At 42.7% G+C, this 22,257-nt stretch overlaps 1 protein-coding gene across 1 annotated transcript in view; it reads right to left on the bottom strand.

Annotated features, from left to right (window-relative positions):
* The window catches only part of LOC132896663 (sex comb on midleg-like protein 2), a 162,983-nt gene that overhangs the window by 3,799 nt on the left and 136,927 nt on the right, over window positions 1-22,257 (bottom strand). The window contains exons 8-14 of the mRNA XM_060937648.1: window positions 18,171-18,481; window positions 14,554-14,680; window positions 13,843-14,046; window positions 11,201-11,362; window positions 10,985-11,110; window positions 10,611-10,820; window positions 6,247-6,413 (exon numbers count right to left, since the gene is read on the bottom strand). Coding sequence (XP_060793631.1) covers window positions 6,247-6,413; window positions 10,611-10,820; window positions 10,985-11,110; window positions 11,201-11,362; window positions 13,843-14,046; window positions 14,554-14,680; window positions 18,171-18,481 — 1,307 coding nt within the window. The remainder of the gene's footprint in view (window positions 1-6,246; window positions 6,414-10,610; window positions 10,821-10,984; window positions 11,111-11,200; window positions 11,363-13,842; window positions 14,047-14,553; window positions 14,681-18,170; window positions 18,482-22,257) is intronic.

The following is a 22,257-nucleotide window of genomic DNA, read 5'->3' on the forward strand; positions in this document are numbered from 1 at the left end:
CATTTTAGAGTTCAAATGTTTGTTTTCCAGCACAAAATGAAACGTTACGGGGAAAAAAAAAAGTTTGTATCTGAGCAGCATATTACATTAAGCCTAGGTCACAACCGGACGTACGATTTTTTTGGCCGTGCGATTTTTGGCGTTTCCCAAATCGCTGCGTTTTTTTTGTTTGTGGAGAAAGACGCACGTTGGCCGTAAGTTTGTCTTGCAACCTGAAAAAAACGTAAGCGCCCGTAGAGTTTGTTTGACATGACAAAGAACCTCTGCGGCCAATCTACGGCTCGAAAATCAGCACATCACACGCGCGCCCTCCGTGTGTTTCTTGCGTTTTTTGCACGTAGACCGGCCGTAGGAGCACGTATGGCTGGTTGTGACCGAGGCTTAAGAGAGCACTTTTCAGATCAAAAAAAGAAAACATAATGAAGGCTGCTGGGTTTTAGTGCAAAATGAAGAAGCGAGTGCGACAGTCAAAGTGTCCAGAAGAACTGGTTCTGGTTCTGTAAGATGCTCAGTAAAACCTACAGCTCATTTCCGCATCAAACTGCACTCACTGTACCTCAGACTACTATTTTTTTAAAGCAAAGGTTCGACTCGTCTCACACCATATACTGACTTTGTCTCATTTCTTATGGCTTACTGCTTCCTGTTTATAGTATTTTTTTCACGTTGAAACATTTCATTTCATCATTTTTAAGCCATTTTTGGTCGACAGCATTTCTTTACATGTGCCAAAGACTTCTGCACGGTACTGTATATACAGTGCTCAGCGTAAATGAGTACACCCCACAACAAAAACTACTACATCTAGTACTTTGTATGGCCTCCATGATTTTTAATGACAGCACCAAGTCTTCTAGGCATGGAATGAACAAGTTGGCGACATTTTACAGCATCAATCTTTTTCCATTCTTCAACAATGACCTCTTTTAGTGACCGGATGGAGAGTGATGCTCAACTTGTCTCTTCAGAATTCCCCAAAGAAAATAATTTCTTTACACCACAAAGGTGAAGGCTACAAGAAGATCAGCAAAGCTTTACTTATCAGTCAGATTACTGTAGCAAAAGTGGTACAAAAATTTAAGAAAGCTGGAACTGCAACCATCTCATAGAGACGTCCAGGTCATCCATGGAAATTAACACCTCAACAGGAGCGTCTTCTGATGAGAAGGGTTGAAGAAAATTGGCATGCAAGTTCACTGCAGTTATCTAAAGAAGTAGAAAGCCAAACTGGGGTGACTATTTCCCATGACACAATACGGCGTACACTGCAGAGGAATGGCATGCATGGATGCCGTCCATCAAAGAAGCCTCTCCTAAAGCCCAGGCACAAAAAAGCCCACCTAGAGTTTGCCAGGGCCCATGCTGACAAAGATGAAGACTACTGGGACTCTATACTCTGGAGTGATGAGACCAATATAAATGTTTTTGGAACTGATGGCTTCAAAACTGTATGGCGTCGCAAAGGTGAGGAATACAAAGAAAAATACATGGTGCCTACAGTGAAACATGGTGGTGGCAGTGTCCTTATGTGGGGCTGCATGAGTGCTGCTGGTGTCGGGGAGCTGCATTTCACTGATGGCATCATGAATTCACAGATGTATTGCTCTATACTGAAAGAGAAGATGCTACCATCACTCCGTGCCCTTGGTCGTCGTGCACTTTTCCAACATGACTAAACACACATCTAAGGCCACTGTTGGATTTCTGAAGAAGAACAGGGTGAAAGTGATTCAGTGGCCAAGTATGTCTCCTGATCTGAACCCAGTCGAACACCTATGGGGAATTCTGAAGAGACAAGTTGAGCATCACTCTCCATCCAGCATCCAGTCACTAAAAGAGGTTGTTGTTGAAGAATGGAAAAAGATTGATGTTGCAAAATGTCACCAACTTGTTCATTCCATGCCTAGAAGACTTGGTGCTGTCATTAAAAGTCATGGAGGCCATACAAAGTACTAGATGTAGTAGTTTTTGTTGTGGGGTGTACTCATTTTTGCACCAACCTAATTTGAGTAAAACTGAAAAATGTGTAATCTAAGTTTATATTATTAAGCTTACTTTCACGTTATAAGTTAAACAGATGTTATATTAAACTTTGCCTTGTCAACATGTTGGAAATCGTTTGTGTTCATTGAGATATTGTTTAAAATGTTACTTTTCAAAGGGGGTGGACTCATTTACATATAAATACATATAAATATGTATATTTCCTATCATGTTCCACACTTAAATTGTGCTCTGCACGCTGTAGTACTGTGTGAACCGACAGCGCAGGCTTTGCCAAAAGCTAATGCATGAAAAAGAGCAGCAGCAGCCATTCCTATATTTATGAAATAAGATGAATCATGATGTACGAGCTTGGAGACTCAGTGAAGCTGCTGAAAACGTAATACAGTGCTGAAATACTGCCGAGACCAGCGACCGGGTTTTCTGTCTGCCGCGCGCACACACACCTGTTCAGCTGATGCCCTGATGGTCAGATATATAATTTTTTGTAAGCATTATTTTGGTGTAGAAATTCTCACATATGCAGTGGCATGTTTATTAACAATGAACTTCGAGCGTTATCCCATAGTCTGAATTTTATAAAGGTGAACGCAGCCTAAAGCAAACTGACAGGCCATCTTACACCGACCCACGCGCTGTGATACTCGTCCTAAACTAAACATGAAAACACAATAGAGCAGAGTGAAACGGAGCTTGACACAGCCTCAGGGTCAGGGTGTGTGAGACAGAGCGAGACCGAGAGAATAAGTGTGTGTGTAGGATGCAGACATGATGTTGTCCAGAGACCGGCTGTGTTTTAAGGGGACGCTGCCAGGTGAAGTCTAAACACTGATGACGCATGTCCTCGCTCGGCAGGCATGTCTTTCTTCTATCTGTTGCTCTCTGTTTGTCTTTGTGTCTCTCTCTGATGACATTAGCTATAAGCAGCGGGGCTGTCAGGGCAAACGTCACGGTTTAAATAAAATACTATCGGAGTTTTCCGAAAATGTGTGTAATGTTAAAGCTCTACTTCTAAGCCTATCAAAACAGACTTTTGGGCTAAATGACCGCCGGGCCGCTTTTGTTTGATTTTCATTTGCACTTGAAATAATTCCATTTAAAAAAAAATATAGAAATTAACATATGTGACCCCTCACCGAATCCAGGGACGCATGTCGGCCGAAATGAATCCGAGATAATCGCAAAAGAACCATTTTTTTTTCAAAATTTGTGATTTTTGTTTTTTCCCATCATGTGCAAGTTGAGATCTTGAAGAATGCAATCAGTATTTCAGATAATAGATTGTTTTGTTGGAAAAGCATACATTTTTTGTTGCAAACTGTCTCGTTTTTGTCAGGACTGTAGCCTGCTGGGGGGTGTGGGTAAATTACCATATGGGCCATTCACATGATGATTTAAGTCTTTTTTTTTTTCACGAATCAGCTGTATGATACGAGCTGAGCTCGTGGCTACTTAAGTTGCATACAGGCGTGTGATTTCACTATGGAATGAGCAAGCTAAACAGAGCGCAGAGGAGCTGAAACACCGCGAAGCAAACAGACACATGGTATTTACATCGGAGATAACCATTTCTAGCAAAAAAAACCCAACCAAAAGGAAGTGCTCTAGGACTACATATTCCATCGGAGGCATTGATGTGTGCAAGGCGCCGTTTCTCTTTCTGATGGGGTGAGTTTATTAATTTAAGGCTGTGTGGTTATTTTTGCATGTAACGGACAGTGTTGTGGTTTGGTTACATGAAACTAGTGTTGTGTTAGTTGTGTCATCATCGTGCTATCTTTCTTTCTTACGGTGTGAGTAATTTTTCAACCACAAAACGTTAAAGTATACTTTAGGACTTATTTTTGTACTTCATAATTGTTTTGGGCATACTTTGCATGGAAGGAAAATTGACGTGGTGATCTTTGTTTACATGAAAGTAGCATCGTGCTAGCTAGTAGGGGGTAGGGCTTTCCTTAATGTCATGCAAATGAGCAGCATTATGTGCCCGCCCTGCACCCAGAGTAGCTGAGATGGAAAACTTTGAGGGCGATTTTCTCCCTTTTCTGTTTTAAGAGGTATACACTTTCAAAAGGCCACACATTCTTCAAATATTGCCAGATCTCCACATGGAAGGCATCACTGGAAAGCTTAGAAACTGTACTTTCTGAATCTGTCAATAGCTCAAAATGACCCCAGGCCGACATTTGTCCCTGGATAACGTTATCTGACACATATGTGTCCTAAAACTGATTTACTCGAGTCTGTGGCTTAATCTCAGACTGCAATAAATGTCTGAATGCTGGAAATTGGGCATGTGTACTACATAGTTATTATAACATAATTACCGTATTTTTCGGGCAATAAGGTGCACCGGATTATATGGCGCACTGTGAATTAACGTGTCTATGTTTACACATAAGGCGCACAAGATTGTAAGGTGCATTAAGCAAAACAACACAGTCCGGTAAATCAAACTTTATTCCACTCAGTTGTAACAACAAATACCGGTACAGAAAAATACACTCACTTATTGATTCATTCCTCTTCCAACCCGCTTGAAACCCGCTTTGTAAGCATGCCTCTTAACAGGTGCCATTTTGGGGGTCCTTTTACGTACACACAAATGTACTGTAATATAATGTTGAAGCACAGTACATATTACGTATAAAAAGTGGCGGGGGTAAGCGTACTAAATACTGTTCTCTGATTGGTTTATTGTTGCTAGCGTGTACTCTGGGCCCGGGCTACCTTACATGAATGCATTTCTAGTTTATGCCTCGGTCACAACCGGCCGTACGTGCTCCTACGGCCGGTCTACGTGCAAAAAACGCAAGAAACGCACGGAGGTCGCGCGTGTGATGTGCTGATTTTTGAGCCGTAGACTGGCCGCAGAGGTTCTTTGTCATGTCAAACAAACTCTACGGGCGCTTACGTTTTTTTCAGGTTGCAAGACAAACTTACGGCCAACGTGCGTCTTTCTCCACGAACAAAAAAAAAACCCGCAGCGATTTGGGAAACGCCAAAAATCGCACGGCCAAAAAATCCGGTTGTGACCTAGGCTTTAGACATTACAGTCAGGCAGTCTTGTAGACTGCTCAGGGGTCCTGTTATGAGGCCGATCAGGTAGTGACACAGCGTACCGTAAGGCTCCTATTATCCATTGAGCGGAGCGGCTTCGTTGCTTACCAAGGTCGCACTTACACATTTCGACAAATTTTTGAGCGCATTGTACCACGTAAAATCGGTCAGTAAGCACAACAAGTAATCATACATAAGGCGCGCTGGATTATAAGGCGCACTGTCAATTTTTGAGAAAATTTAAGGATTTTAAGTGCGCCTTATAGTCCCAAAAATACGGTATACCCTATGTAGTAAGCCTAGATAGTGAATAAGAGGCATTTGGGAAAAGCATTGTCTGTACTGCACTGTCTGTAATAATAATAATAATAATAATAATAATAATAATAAAGAAATCCTGCATGAAGATCCAAGACAGTATAATAAATATAAGATAAATTGCAACAAAAAGAAAATGCCACTGTAGATAATTAAAGGAAAAAAAAAACCCTAAAGCATATGATTAGGATAATGCGTGAGAGATTTTATTTCTCTGATGGTTGCTGCAATTTGAGTGCATTATAAGCTCATGTCCTGAGTACTAAGATGCCCCTTTTCCACCAAAGCAGTTCCAGGGCTGGTTCGGGGCCAGTGCTTAGTTTGGAACCGGGTTTTCTGTTTCCACTGACAAAGAACTGGCTCTGGGGCCAGAAAAACCGGTTCCAGGCTAGCACCAACTCTCTGCTGGGCCAGAGGAAAGAACCGCTTATGTCAGCGGGGGGCGGAGTTGTTAAGACCAACAACAATAACAAGACCGCGAAAGATCGCCATTTTTAAGCGACGAGAAGCAGCAGCTGTACAAACGCGAAGTCATCCATTATTATTATTGTTGTTGTTGTTGCTGCTGCTGCTTCTTCCGTGTTGTTTTTGCTTCGATATTCGCGCCAAGGTTTATGTAAACGTAGCGCCGTAACTTCCGTATACAGCGATGTAACTGACGTATACAGCGACGTAATGACGTGGCTCCACTTAGCACCGCGAGCTATGGAAAAGCAAACTGGTTCTCAGCTGGCTCACAAGTTGAACGAGTTGTGAACCAGCACCAGCACCGGCCCCGAACCAGCCCTGGAACTGATTTGGTGGAAAAGAGGTAAGAGAGACACATGATGACAAAGAGAGAGAGAGAGGTTAGGAAAGACTTACATGCTTTCTGAACAGCTCAGCATGCGGCGCCAACGCCGTTGGATCTGCGTCTCGCACAAACTGCATCACTTCCTCTATAGACCAGGAGGAAGGGTTTCTGCCGCTGGGAATTCTGGGTGTCTCGCACTCTGCTGCTGCTGCATCTGGACCTGTAGTGGAGCTGGCAGCTGGAGAGAGAAAGAGAAGGAGTGCGTCTGAACGTAGCTCTGTGAGACATTTGTTTAATAACACCACCATACCTAATCAGTTAGGCGCTTATCTTTAAATCTCAAGCAAGAGACGGCTAAACTACCTCCTGCAGCCTGTACTGGAACACACACATTTATCACATGCTAACACACACACACACACACACACACACACACACACACCGTGGAGGCTCTGGTTGAAACTCGGCTCCTCCAGGGGACACGAGCTCGGAGGACGTTTGATCTGCAGCAAAACTAATGAGATTATTCGAATGTACTCATTCCTACCTTGCATGAACCTTTTATGTGTGTGTGTGTCTCTCTCTCTCTCTCTCTCTCTCTGTCTGTCCTGTGGCTTGTGGAACTGAAGCTACTGCTCAGAAATATTTATGCTCAGAAATAAACATTACTTAAAAAGTAACCCATAAGCAGAGAAGTATTTTGTTTGAAACTGTGATTGCCTACAGAATATAAAACAGTGTTTGTTACTTCTCTCTTACACACACACACACACACACACACACACACACACACGCTTGTGTCTAAAGGTGACTTTCTTACTTGAACAGCAACTGAGGAGTCTGATTTCACAATCACATTCCTGAAATGCACTGATCGAATCTCGTGCATGAGTATTGATACTACGAAAATGTTTCAGAAACGACGTAGTGGGTGTGGTCTCTGCGCCTGTCAGTCTTACTGAAGGAGGCGGGGCGTAGAAGGCGTTTACGTATAGTTGCGATTCAACAGCTATAGGCTGTGTCCGAAATCGCTCACTCGTTCACGACTCCCTACTCACTATATAGGGAATTACTATATAGAGGACTATATATTGAGCTCATTGGTAAAATTTAAAAAAAAAAAAAACGCTTTCGGACACTACTCCGCCGCACCGTTATTTACGTCATTACTGTTGCACAATTAAAACGTGCCAGACTATGGAATCAATTTTGTGCCAAAATGTTCATACAATACTCTTGAAATATTAAACAAAAACGACAAATCAAAATACAAAAAAAGAAAAAAGTCAGTTTTTTTAGACTGGCAAACAAATTATTTGTGTAATTCTGCAAAATATCAGTCTATTACTCTTCAGAAACCTTTTATTTTTGTTCCGCGTCTTTCTCAGTTTTGTTTGACGTGATTTATTTTGGTTGCGATTCCAGCTTTCTCGTTTGCGCTCCCTGACTTTTTGCTTGCAGTTCTGGCACAAACTTCACGTGTGGGTGGGCTGTCCAGGAATGCATTCCCATTGGCTAACTTGTGTTTGACTGACAGCTACGCTCAGCCATTCCCTACTCGGATTCTGGCGGACTGTTTGACGAGTGACCGATCCATTGACGGTAAACAAGGATCGAGTGGACTTCAGTGGCGACTATGATATTGAATTTGGAATCGCTACCAAAATAAATTACGTCAAACAAAACTGAGAAAGACGCGGAACAAAAATAAAAGGTTTCTGAAGAGTAATAGACTGATATTTTGCAGAATTACACGAATACTTTGTTTGCCAGTCTAAAAAAACTGACTTTTTTTTCTTTTTTTGTATTTTGATTTGTCGTTTTTGTTTGATATTTCAAAAGTATTGTATGAACATTTTGGCACAAAATTGATTCCATACCAGACCAGTCGGCTGGTGGGTTTTCAAAATAATAAATACATGCGTGTGTTTTTGTGATAAATCCATATTATACTGAGCGCATTTCCCACATTAATCAATACACAGCATTTCAGTTCTTTTAAATCACGGTTGAATGTTTTCTTTCTTCTTTGCCGCTGCGTTTTATTAAATCAAATTTGAGGCTTTTGATTAATTCCTCGCTCTGTATTTTATCTGCCTTATTCTATTTTAGCTTTTGTTCTATTCTCTTACTATATTTAATTGGACTTGAATGTCTGTTTATAATATATTTCTTCCTCAATCAGTCACCCCAATACACTTTTTTTTTCTTTCAGCGCGACCGCAATGCACGATGGGATATATCGCTTGGTTAGTGACCATCGGTTGTACACTACTTTTCATGGTGCATTGTGGGATACTATGAGTGCGCTATGTAGGGCGTAATAATTCTCACTATACATTCGGACAGCACTACAAAATGGCGCACTCACTATACAGCAGAGATGCCTACCCCAAATTTTGAATTTCAGTATTCTTGAAAACATTTTTCAGTATTTTGGAATGACTTTCAGTAACATTAATTTATGCGCATTTCCATTATAAAGAGGTGTATATACCAATATGTTTAACATTTAAATTATTAAAAAGAACTGTTTTGTGTGAATTGAATAAACAAAACGCGAGCAGCCATCTCAACTGAATTTCCACTCAACAAATTTCTAGAGCATACAATATATCACATTTTTATAAATACAATAGTGTTCCCTGTTTGCAGACATTACGGTTGACTACCAATCATTGGTATTGAATGTAACTCCTCAAAAGTATTATATTATATTGCCTGGCAAAATGTTCTACCTGTTAACGGATTCTAATAAAATTAAAGAAAAAATTTCTTATTTCATGCCAAAGAGAGTCCGACATTGTTATCTTAGGTGGTGTTTACATTAGACCGTATCAGTGGATCATCAGATTAACGTTTTTAAAACGATTAGCATGCACACAGCAACGCCAATACACGATTCGCGTGCACACAGCAACGCCAATACACGGATACGCTCGGCTCCGCAGGCATCCTGCGCTCCAAATCACTCCGCCCTGAACAGCGAGTGCCCTCTGGAGGGTGCGCACTCCGGCCCTGCGCAGCTCACAGAGCGCGCGAGTGAAGCGCACGAGCAGTGATTCGGGACTGAGCCGCTGTGTGTGTGATCCCAGCGCATATCACTTACCACTTGCAAGTGGAAGGATGGCAAGCCTAAAGACAATCATAACTACACAATGGGCAGTATTTGCATCAGTATTTGCAGTATTTTCATACTTTTATACTCTTTAATGAAAGGTGATACAAGGCGGAAGTCCGCGCCGTTTTTCAGCAGTCGCGTCACATGACCAACGCCAGCGAATCAGGAAGGTGGATGTCACAGTGACGTTGTCCAATGAGACGCCAGCTAGAGCTCAGCACAGCGTATCCGCGTATTCTCAATGTTTACACAGCACCGGATCAGACACGATCTGGATTGAATACGTGGACGCTGGCGGATTCCCGTTTCCCGGCGTTTTAATGTAAACGGACAGTGCATCCGCGAAGAAAACGAGACAGATACGGTCTAATGTAAACTTGGCCTTAATGTCCCAATATATAAATACTTCAGCACAATGCTTCAGAAGAGACACTGAATAAAATGACATTTATAATTGTATTTAAAACAGTGGAATGATCAATTTTTTGCCACAATCCCAACAGCACTAATCATAAAATTCTGTTTTTGATCATACTACATGTACATTTGCACTTGCAACACTGAAAAGACTTTGAATTAAAGAAGTACAGCCAGTGTTTGATATTTCAGTGAATAAAAATCAGACATGTAAAAAGAAACTGAATAAGTTTAACTCACATTTCATGGCACTAATTGGCAAGTTCAACTCCAAGCACAGGTCAACCATCGCCGCTTCAGCACGGGTCACGTTCCGTGTCTTTTCATCCACAGATTTCGTAATAAACTGCTGGATACCCCCAGATTTACTTTCCGCCTGACTCGCCATTTCAGCATACTCCATATGTTTTTTTTTTGTAGTTGACATGCCGCGTGCAGTCATCGTGACCACCATGAGTGACGTTAATGTCAGTTCTACACAGTTTGCAGTGCGCGTATCCATTGCCCTTTTGACTGGGTGTAATGCACGGCCATTCTACCGTATCGAAAATAGCGCGAACAAATGTGCGGAATCTGCGCATGTCACGCACAGCATGTGTGGTTGTCGTAAAAATAAATAGCCGTGAATCGCGCATGGATTGAAAAAGTCGCTTGGACATTTAAAAACAACTCACTGGATTTTTTTAAGACTTTATAATAATTCCGTACAGAATAACACTGTTTGCCGTAACATCGTATTTACGTAACTTTTCCGTACAAAATACGGCCAATCCATACTAGTAGGCATCTCTGCTATACAGTCCACTATATAGTGAGTAGGGAGCGATTTCGGACGCAGGGATAGTGCCGATTCCTGCCTGTATGCGTGAAGTTATGACATTAAGTTATAACACACACCTTCTACTCTTCTGTGGGTGCGAGTGGGGGGGTTGGAGGCGTGGCGGCGCAAGGGAGGGCCGTTGCCATGGTAGTATGGACTGCTGGGTTGAGACTGGTATTCGGAGGTGCTTCGTAGCGTCTGTGGGCGGGGGGTCATGGAGTTGGAGGCGGAGTCCATGAAGCGTTGCTCTTTCAGTAAACCATTTTCTTCTGGAGGCAGAGTCTCAGCTACAAACACACATGAATTTTTTTTTTGGATACTACATAGGGTACAACTACTTTTATAATCACACAAACAGCTTACACACAGAAATTATTCCACTTCGGAATATGCACACACAGTTACAGCAGCCACATAACACCCACACCCACACACAAACACCATGCAGTACCTTCAGAAGGGTGTGTATCTGTGTGGAGGATCTTGGGGGAAAGGGGGGCAGAGTAGGGCGGAGAGTCTCGAGAGATTCGCTTTACTCCTCTGTTTAGTGCCGGCGCCTCGGACATCTCCTCTTTCACTACAAGTAAGCACATTCCAGTTACAGTAATACACTTGTTTGTTTGTGTGTGTGTGAGATTAAGCAGCTTGCAAACTGTACACGGTATACCTGACTTGCTCCTGTCGTAGCTGCTATAGGGGCTGAACGGCTGGCTGCTGAACAGGTTATCACACTGCAGGTGTCGACACACTTTCTCCAGGAACCGCAGAACGAACGCGGCGCTGGATGCTGACGGCAGCTTCACCATCCGTGTCCCTCCGTCCGTCCGCACTGAAGGAGGAGCGAGACCGAATTGCTAATAAATTCCACATGCTACTCAACGTGTGTACGGCTGTGTATGATTTAGTCCACAAAATCAGTGACTAAAGCCTCTGAGATCAAAACAGGATATGAAAACGACTGCGACAGAAACACCTGGGACTGTCGTTTACCTCACCACTAACCGTTTCACGACAAACCCCTTGAATAACTTAACGGGATTTATTTTTTTCGCGGTCCGGTTTCCATCAAATCCTGCGCTCTGATTGGCTGGCGAGCGGGTCCGTATCCTACGGTACGGACCCCGGTTACGGACCTCTGGCGACTCACTCGTTCACAAAAACAACAAATATAGTAGCATTTTTTGTCAACAATTATTCTTTTTTTTTAAATAAGATTTATTTATAGAGGGCCTCACTCAGTACTTTCAAGACCTTGGTCACGGTATTTCACGATACGGACCTCCCAGCTGGTAAATAACATTTTTTTTTTTTTTGCGGTCCAGTTTCCATTGGCTGGTGAGCGGGTCTGTATCCTACGATACGGACCCCGTTACGGACCCTGGTTACGGACCTCTGGCAACTCACTCATTCACAACAACAAACATAGTAGAATTTTTTGTCAATATTTATCTTTTTTTATAAGATTTATTTATAAGATTATCAAAGATCTTATAAATTTTTGCCAGCATTTCTCAGGAGAATAGCATTAATTTTACAGCATGGATAGCGATAACGACAGTGTTCACAGCAAAAGCGAGTTTTACTACCCTGAGGAAGAAGAAATAAAAGAAAACATTTCAGGAGAAAGCTAAAAACCTCTAACTGTTGCTAACGCTGAGCAAAAACATGGCTGAATCCTGAATGACTCAATTTTGTATAAATAGGGGACTACATAGGCGGCAAAATGTAGTTTTTTTCCTGCTATGGAAGTGCACTTGTATACCGAGGAGGAAGCCATTTGCATTACAGCCGTGAATGAGGATTCAAAGTGGCGGCTCGGCTCGGTTTTCCCTTTCGGGCGCTCTCGTTTTCTGTTAGAATTTGGTAAAGAAAAAAATATATTATTTACCAGCTTAAAGGAATAGTCCACCGTACTTCCATAATGAAATATGCTCTTATCTGAATTGAGACGAGCTGCTCCGTACCTCTCCGAGCTTTGCGCGACCTCCCAGTCAGTCAGACGCAGTCAGACGTGCTGTCACTCCTGTTAGCAATGTAGCTAGGCTCAGTATGGCCAATGGTATTTTTTGGGGCTGTAGTTAGATGCGACCAAACTCTTCCGCGTTTTTCCTGTTTACATAGGTTTATATGACCAGTGATATGAAATAAGTTCAGTTACACAAATTGAAACGTAGCGATTTTCTATGCTATGGAAAGTCCGCACTATAATGACAGGCGTACTAACACCTTCTGCGCGCTTCGGCAGCGCATTGATACGGAGCTCCGCGAGGTGAAGGTATCAATGCGCTGCCGAAGCGCGCAGAAGGTGTTAGTACGCCTGTCATTATAGTGCGCACTTTCCATAGCATAGAAAATCGCTACGTTTCAATTTGTGTAACTGAACTTGTTTCATATCACTGGTCATATAAACCTATGTAAACAGGAAAAACGCGGAAGAGTTTGGTCGCATCTAACTACAGCCCCAAAAAATACCATTGGCCATACTGACCCTAGCTACATTGCTAACAGGAGTGACAGCGCGTCTGACTGCGTCTGACTGACTGGGAGGTCGCGCAAAGCTCAGAGAGGTACGGAGCAGCTCGTCTCAATTCAGATAAGAGCATATTTCATTATGGAAGTACGGTGGACTGTTCCTTTAAGGTCGGTCCGTATGGTGAAATACCGTGACCTCGGCCTTGAAATAGTACTTTCGAGACCTCGGTCATGGTATTTCACCATACGGACCTCCCAGCTGGTAAATAATATATATATATATATATATATATATATATATATATATATATATATATATATATATTTTTTTTTTTTTCAGTCCAGTGACTAAATCATGTGCTGGAAATCTCCTTGCATGTTTAAAAGTTTGGAAAGCAGCACATACACACAACAAGCGTGGAGCCGGGGATCAGATCATAACCTTCAAGATCCCGAAGCTTGTGGCCAGAAAAGTGTAAAGATATCACTATAGCACGTACAGAACTTAACCATCCGAGCTTTTCTAGTCTATGTTTTGCTGAAGCTTTGCTGAAACATCCCCGCCAGACACACCTACTGCTCTCCAACAGGTCACATGGAGATTCACTTGCCAACTGAACCTTAGAAGGAAAAAAAAAAAAAGAGCTGCGAGGGATTTATTTCTAACTGCCACCTTTTTCAAGTAAATATAATTTAATCTAATAATAAAAACGATCTCTGTATGACATCAAGTGGAGTATAGTGCTTAATTCTACACGCCTGAGCACACGTAAATCCTGTCATATCAAGTTTTGCACAGGAAGTGAGGTTTAACGGGTTAAATAACAGCCTGAGTACCTCGTACCACCTCTCCCCCGTCTGGCTGATTCTGCAGGCACCCCAGCAGCACTTTGGGCTGATAGGCGCAGTCCAAACACGCCTGCACCGTCTGCTGCAGCACCAGGTTCACCGCCTCGGGTCCGAAGTGATCAGGCAGCCGCTGCACCTGCTTACGGTCCAGGTGCGGGCCGCAGTTCCCGTGCTTATTCACGTACACGCACACTGAAAGATGAACAGAGAAAGACAGGCGTGAACTTGAGAATCATTTGAAAAGAACAGCCAGGTTTAAATAGGTCTAAAATATATTCTTTAATAAATAAATAAATAAATAAATAAATAAATGTTCGTGTGTGGAATAAGAGGATTAAAGCACACCGGTGATGTGCTGTTCTTATTAGAATATAATCAACTTCGGGGTGGTAACGCATCACACCACTGTGTCTTAGATTATTGCTTTAAATTACAGCACACCCCCAAGTGTGTTATTCCTCACTTCGTTTGACACACTCCGTATACAGTTAAGTGTATCGCCATTTATTTTCTTTCCCAAATATGTCTTAATCTTTGTGGTTTTGTGCTGCAATGAGATTATAATCCTCAAAAAACCCAACGGTGACCTGTCGAAGCAGAGATAATACAGATTAGAGCAGTGGGTCTTGCCCCGTACTGAGCTGAGTGAGTGTTTGTGTGTGTTGGTTTTACTGAGCCGACTGTGTGTTCAGGATTTACCTGTGGACACCACAGACGATGGAGGGCTTAGTGGAGACAGACCATCCCTGGACACCTGAGAAGATGGCAGTCTGGAGTCTGAACCTGCTGGTGCTGACATAGAGCTCTGCAGGAGTTTGGGTTTCCTCTGACACACACACACACACACACACCATTTATATATATATATATATATATATATATATATATATATATATATATATATATATATATAAATAATTTTTTTTTTAATTCTAGCAATCACACGCTCTGATTGGCTACTCTACTACTAGGATATCAGCTCATGTACCGTGAGTAGAGAAAAACAAACTGGCGGTGCGTGTTGTTGAACCGTGGATGAAGTAAAAACTCCAGGCGAAAACAACCCCCCCCCCCCCCCCCCCCAAAAAAAAAAAAAACACTCCAGCAACACAATATGGAATGAAATTATTTGATTGTAAGAACGCATCTTTTTTATTTTTCAAGAATTATTATTGTAGCATTTTTCTCAAATTGCTAGTCATTTCGCCAGTTTGTTTACGTTCTTCATCTTTAAGCATTAAAATGTGTTGAATTTTTTTAGACTGGTTCATAAGCTCAAAGAAGTTTGAAGGTAATATAACTGAAATGTCCAAGGAAGAATTAAAGAGGAACTGAAGTCATTTTTAAACTTGCTTTATTTCTTAATTAACGTGTTATTCAATTACGTTTTCGGGTTTAGTAACCTTATATCGCGACTCGTATCGGCAACTAATTGCAATTAAATATGATACTTATCTCTATTTATAGCAGTGGGAAGTATCACTCTGTACGATATAATATGCACCACGTAAACCGCTGTGAACCTGCTGTATGTTGTATGAATGCTTTGTTTTGTGTTGTCTTGCTGGTTTTGTTTTACTTTTAAAGTGGTGGTGCGATAGGGCTGGGTGGGTCGGGGTTTGTTGTTGTATGTTTGTTTGTCTTATGTCAAAATACAATAAAAAGACTTCAGATAAAAAAAAAAAAAATATGATACTTATCGGCCTGTTCGGTTTTTAGCCGTGTTGAATTTAGTTCGTTTGGTCCACGGCAGGCGTCGCTTATCCGCGCGATCTTCACGAGACTTGTGCGAGACTTCGAAACGTGAAGTGTCAGCCGGGTGTCAGCGCCGCCATTTTGAAAACTGTTTTCCAAACGAAATAAACGAGTTTAAATGACGATTACTGCCGACTTTTTTCAAACTTTCCTGATTGCTATCAAAACAAACAAAACTTCCGGCTTGATCACGTCATCATTCGAAAGAGGGCGCGCGTGTCTCTTGACAACGTTGGCAGATGTCGGTCGCTTTGATTTCCGCTGTACGTTTTACTTCCGTCCTACGATGTCTCGCACAGGTCTCAACGAATCTCGTTTACGGCCATCGCTTTGACATATGGACTGATATATTACAGAGCATATTTCACACACTCATAACTTGCTATAGCAGTGACAAAATAGCAATCAAAAATGCATTCCGATATTTAATAAAATGAGATAAATAGAATTTTGATGATAAAAAAAAAAATTTGCCTTCAGTTCTCCTTTAAATAAAGGTCTAAACTATTCTATACCTCGGCACGACAGCAAGACGACACTTTCTACAAAAAAACAAAAACAAAAACCCAAACCACTAAAGTCAATTCGTGCAGCCATCGGTAGGTTTTTAAGAAGTCTGTCTATGCGGAAATCATTTTGTCAGACGTTTTGGGTAAAGTTTTTATTCATCGAATTTGCAAAAAATAAAACTGCTCTGTTTCTCAAAATCCAGTGAATGTGGATAGAATAAAACAGTTACTCCACTCAATCTCGTCGTACATGGCTTACAGCTGCTATCAGCTCATGTACGACTCGATTTCGTGGAATAACTGTTATTTATTTTTTTCGCAGTCCGGTTTCCATCAAATCCTGCGCTCTGATTGGCTGGCGAGCGGATCCGTATCCTACAATACGGACCCCAGATACGGACCCCGGTTACGGACCTCTGGCGACTCGCTCGTTCACAACAACAACAAACATAGTCGCATTTTTTGTCAACATTTATCTTTTTTTTAAATAAGATTTATTTATAAGATTATCAAAAATCTTGTAAATTTTTGCCAGCATTTCTCAGGAGAATATCATTAATTTTACAGCATGGACAGCGATAACGACAGCGTTCACAGCGAAAGCGAGTTTTACTACCCTGAGGAAGAAGAAATAAAAAAAAACATTTCAGGAGAAAGCTAAAAACCTCTAACTGTTGCTAACGCCGAGCAAAAACATGGCTGAATCCTGAAGGACTCAATTTTGTATAAATAGGGGACTACATAGGGGGCAAAATGTAGTTTTTTTCCTGCCATGGAAGTGCACTTGTATACCGAGGAGGAAGCCATTTGCATTACAGCCGTGAATGAGGATTCAAAATGGCGGCTCGGCTCGGTTTTCCCTTTCAGGTGCTCTCGTTTTCAAGACCTCGATCATGATATTTCACGATACAGAACTCCTAGCTGGTAAATAACATATATATATATATATATATATATATGCGCGCTAGGGTTAGGCTGAGTATCCTCCGCTCTGGCCTACTGATTTACAGAATGACTGTAGGCGAAAAACAACACAAGCATGTTATACACACATTGATTTTTTTTCGCATTGTGTGATATACAGTACAGAGCTGGGGGATGAGCACATTAATAAGCTCCTGAGAAAAACTTCTAAAGGCCAATTTATGCTGACAACCCAGTCCTCGCAGATAGCGTCGCAGACAGTGTCTGCGTAGCCCCCCCACCTTCGCAGACGCTCTGCGCGCACCTCCCAAAAACTGTGACCACCGCAGAAGCCTCGCAGACAGCGTCGCAGACAAGAGGGCTCTGATTGGTTCACTCTACATCCGCTGTACACGCACTTCCGCTTCCCTACTTTCCCGGTTTGGTTTGTTTTCACGACCGCCATTTTTAAAAACACGAGCGAAGATGGAGCAGCATGAAGAGCGGTTGATCGAGGAAGTACGTACATCTATACGACTCCAGTTCTAGTCTTTGTAAAAAAAAAAAGTTCTAGTCATTATAAGTAACCGGAGGATAAACACTCCACTAACCACACCCACCAACTACTCCTAGCGACTTCGCGCCCCCTTGCGTTGTGGCGGTGAATAACATCGCGCACACCTATTACTCCCCGCTCAACAATAAATTACAACTGTCTGCGAAAAGCTATCTGCGAAAGCCTTGTCGCAAGAGCATGCAGAGGCCTTCAGGAGACGTCTATTTTGCATTTATGGATGAGTTCTTCACCATCGGCATGCCGGGAAGTTTTCCATCACGGACTTTCCTTTTTCTCTGTAACATGACAAGCTGTTTTTTTTTTCATCTTATTAACACTTCATGAGAAAAAAAGACGCTGGTGAAGGAACGACATCTGTTTAACATATAAGTAATAACAGCGATAAATAACATGTTCAGTGGATGTTCCACAACAATAAATGTAACGACAAACAGATAAAAATTGTAATCATGGACAAACTGCTGTGGTATAAGAGGCATAAACCACTGCAGCTCATACCACCATTGGTAACATCACAGCAGCATGTCAGTGAGATGAGAATTTCCTATAACACTCCAACCTTTGCTCCATACCTTGCTGCCCGGTTTGGGTCCTCTCTTCTTGTAAGGGCGTGGGACGAGCTGTGGGGTGGATTCAGGTGCCGTGGTACTCATCTGAGCCCCTGGACTCTGAGAGCCTGATGATGCCGCCAGGGCTTTGAGCAGGGCGATGGTCTCGCTTTTGGGTCGCCGGCCCCTCACGCCCTTCCGGACAGGCAGCTGGGGCAGCGGTGTGGGCAAGCGGTACGAAGACTGCATGGAGCGCCGTGTCTGCTTGGACGGCGAAGAAGAAAAGGAGGAGGAAGTGGAAGATGAGGGTGCAGACAGCGGCTTCGGGAGGGTGACTGCAACGGAAAAGAATGAAAAGTCTGGAACGAGTTTCTCCGAACGTGTTATTTTTAACCATTAAACATGATCGACGGCACACTGTAATGCCATTGTAGGATTCTACAAAGAACGGTCTCGGAATGTGTCTCCTCCTCTATCCTGCTGAAAAAAAAAGCTAGGAAAATTTAAACACAAGCGGGATTTCAATCATTTATGTACAGCAATTATTCACCAGTAACCAAAGCTGTCCAAATATACCACAACAAGCCCGGTTTTGTCTCTCATTCGCTGTTATGTAGAACGCAGGCTGAGCAAGCGCATTCTGTAGCTAAAAGTTTGCGGTTACCACAACATCCTTTAATAATTTACATGTCGGGAATGATGGGTTTAAGCTGTTGCTTATTTCATGACATCACTAACCGAGTTCACACGAAATGCTCCCTGAGTCATTCAGAAAAGAAAGAAAGAACCCTACTCACTACTCACTAGCGCTTTACAACACACACTAATGCTGCAGCTGGAGCATGGATTCGGTCTGTATTCCTTCTCACCACCTGCTGCACTACACACATCACCCAGGTGAGACCTGGAGGACGATAAAATGATTTTTACTCTTCAGATTAATTAGCACACACCTACCCCTTTTCCACCAAATCAGTTCCAGGGCTGGTTCGGGGCAGTGCTGGTGCTGGTTCACAACTCGTTCAACTTGCGAGCCAGCTGAGAACCAGTTTGCTTTTCCGTAGCTCACGGTGCTAAGGGAAGCCACGTCTTTACGTCGCTGTATACGTCAGTTACGTTGCTACGTTTGCTTAAACCTTGGCGCGAATATCGAAGCAAAAACAACACGGAAGAAGCAGCAGCAGCAGCAACAACAACAATAATAATAATAATGGATGACTTCGCGTTTGTACAGCTGCTGCTTCTCGTCGCTTAAAAATGGCGATCTTTCGCGGTCTTGTTATTGTTGTTGGTCTTAACAACTCTGCCCCCCACCCCCGCTGCCGTAAGCGGTTCTTTCCTCTGGCCCAGCAGAGAGTTGGTGCTAGCCTGGAACCGGTTTTTCTGGCCCCAGAGCCAGTTCTTTGTCAGTGGAAACAGAAAACCCGGTTCCAAACTAAGCACTGGCCCCGAACCAGCCCTGGAACTGCTTTGGTGGAAAAGGGGCAACTGACGAACTTTCCAGAATTAGGAACGTGAGGGTTTGTGGAAACACTGGAGAGTCCGAGCGAAATATCTCGGCTGCTGCGAGGACAGCATGTTTCTCTGGTACATGACGTGGATCACAATATATAATTTAGCTAACAAACTACAGGCAAAACAGAAGTGCTGCACTAAAACGGTAAAAATGCAGAGATGAAGAACGGTTTGTTTATCCTTTTTTTTTTACTGAATGCCTTTGAAAGCTAAATTCTCACACTGAGAAGAGGAAAAAGAAAACGCAACATGCTATTTTTTTTTTCGTTTCCGTTTCCGGTTGAGAGTACGTCGTGCGCATTCTGGCTGCCGCTTCTCACCAGAGCTTTTTTAATTTTATTTTCTTTCTTTTTCAATTAATTTTTTTTCTGTGTGTTTGTGTAGTTTGATGTTTGTTTGAGTGTTTGTCCGCCGGTTGTGGTGTAGCTTCGGACCCAGTTTTGGGCGTCGGTTTCCCTCCAGGCCTTGGTTCGCTGTGGGCGATGCCTGCGCTCCCAGCTGTAGACCGCAGTGAGCTCGTTGCTCATTTTACATCGTGGTTGTCCAGCGCTCTGCGCTTTAACGCTTGGCGTGATGTTCCGAGCGATGCTGCTCGGTGGCGTCGCAGCAGCTGTGCAGGCGGTTTGGGACACACCAGCGCTCTGCGTGGCGGAGCTTCTCTGCTCACTTTGTGGATCCACGGCGTGGTGTTCGAGCGATGTGGCTGGCGGCGTCACGGCGGCTGTGCTGGAGATGTGGGACTCGTTTTCATGCGCCTTTTGGTGGGACTGTGGCTGCTACACCACGGGAATTACATCCTGACCCCTACTTGGTGGACTTTTTATTTTTTATTCATTTATTTTTTTAATTTCCTTTATTTTTTTTTTCCTTTGTCTATAATTGTAAAGCGTCCTTGGGTTTCTTGAAAGGCACTATAAAAATTCAACTTATTATTATTATTATTATTATTATGTAAAACAAATACATTCATTTTAAAAATTAAAGAAAAATACACGTAAAAAAAAATCGACTCCTTTCATTCAGTTCCGTTTAGTCAGTTAAAAAAAAAAAAACCAGGAAGGATATCACGATGCCAACGATATCTCAGAAACGTGTATCAGCACATAATTTATGACGACACCAACATCACATCGTCACAGGCTTGTAGTACTCGAGTCCGACTCGTGCCCTAATTTTAAGGACTCGTGACTTGACTGGGACTTGAGCGCTGATGACTCGGACGCGTGCATTAACTGCATTCGGACTCGTAAATTGGAGACGAGGACTCCGATTTTTTCTTTATTTTTTTCTGCAACATGCCTGTGGGGGCGTGGGCATGGCCAAGCATCGGTTTGTGAATGGAGGGCGGGGCCAGGGAAGGTGAGGGGCAAAGTCAGTACGCCTGCTGTCAATTAATGTTGTGAGTGAGTTCTGCAGTGACGACGGAGGACAGAAAAGGAGGGAGAGAGTGAAGAGAGGGGATCTCTCCCGACCAGAGCATATGTGTGTGACAGAGCAAGTGAATGAGATTAGTAAAGCTGAAAAGCAAGCACGAAGTGGAAAATAAAGTCTGTGCTAACATCATTTCCTGCCTGCCGTGCTTCAGTATTCCACCCATGTCAGGGACATACAACAATGCCATAATAATTTGCCGTTTTTTATATCTACATTAATTTTTATACTAATTTTGTGCAAGAGAATGCACATTAGAGGTCTGCGCGGGACAGAATTTTCAGTCCCGCTCCCTCCTGCTCCTGCATTGTGCAGTCCCGCTCCCGCTCGCTCCCGCAAAGAATTATGATTTTCAGTCCCGCTCCCGCCCGCGCCTGCCATATTTTGTCCCGCTCCCGCCCGCAAATCCCGCATGATGCAGACGTTCGCGTTATTTCTCACGAAAGTTCTTGTCATTGGCTTGGGGAATTAAACATGCTGAGCTTAGCTGAGCTCTCCACTGACCGATCCTTCATTTATTGTAAGTTTATTGTTTAGACTCTGACATTCTGCTGACACATTCCAGGTTGAGCGCTGCATGCGCTCATAATTGACAGCTCTCGCTTTGATTGACAGCTCTCGCTCTGATTGACAGCTCTCGCTTTGCGCACTCGCACTCCCACTTCCGAGTCTGTGACGTTATGATTCCAACCGCGATTTCATTCTCCTCTCATATGAAGTGCTGCGCAACCACAACCAGCTCCTCAGATTATACACTGTCTATTTCTAGCTTTAAATTGAACAATCTGTGCGATACACAGTCCTTTTTAATACTAGTTAATACTTTTTAATACTTTTTTTAAATACTTTTTAATACTTAGGACTAATACTCTTGACTATGATTTTCAGTAACAAACGGTAAATGTACCTCTTTTTAAAGCAGCACTTACTTCTGAAGCACTGTGAGCTTCACTAGAGGAGCTCTGCTCTTCTGCCATGATCGGAGATCTCAAACACGGAAGAGCGGAAAGGAATCGGAAACGTACGCGAGATTAGACCACATCCGCAAATTTAGGCATCTTAAAATGTTTTTATTAATGCCAAATAAAATATCCAGCACAAATTATATACGATAGACATAAATTAATAATTTATACATTTTATTTTAAACACGTTTTTAGTTAGC

Source organism: Neoarius graeffei, chromosome 13 (assembly GCF_027579695.1).
Source record: "Neoarius graeffei isolate fNeoGra1 chromosome 13, fNeoGra1.pri, whole genome shotgun sequence".
Lineage (NCBI taxonomy): Eukaryota > Metazoa > Chordata > Actinopteri > Siluriformes > Ariidae > Neoarius > Neoarius graeffei.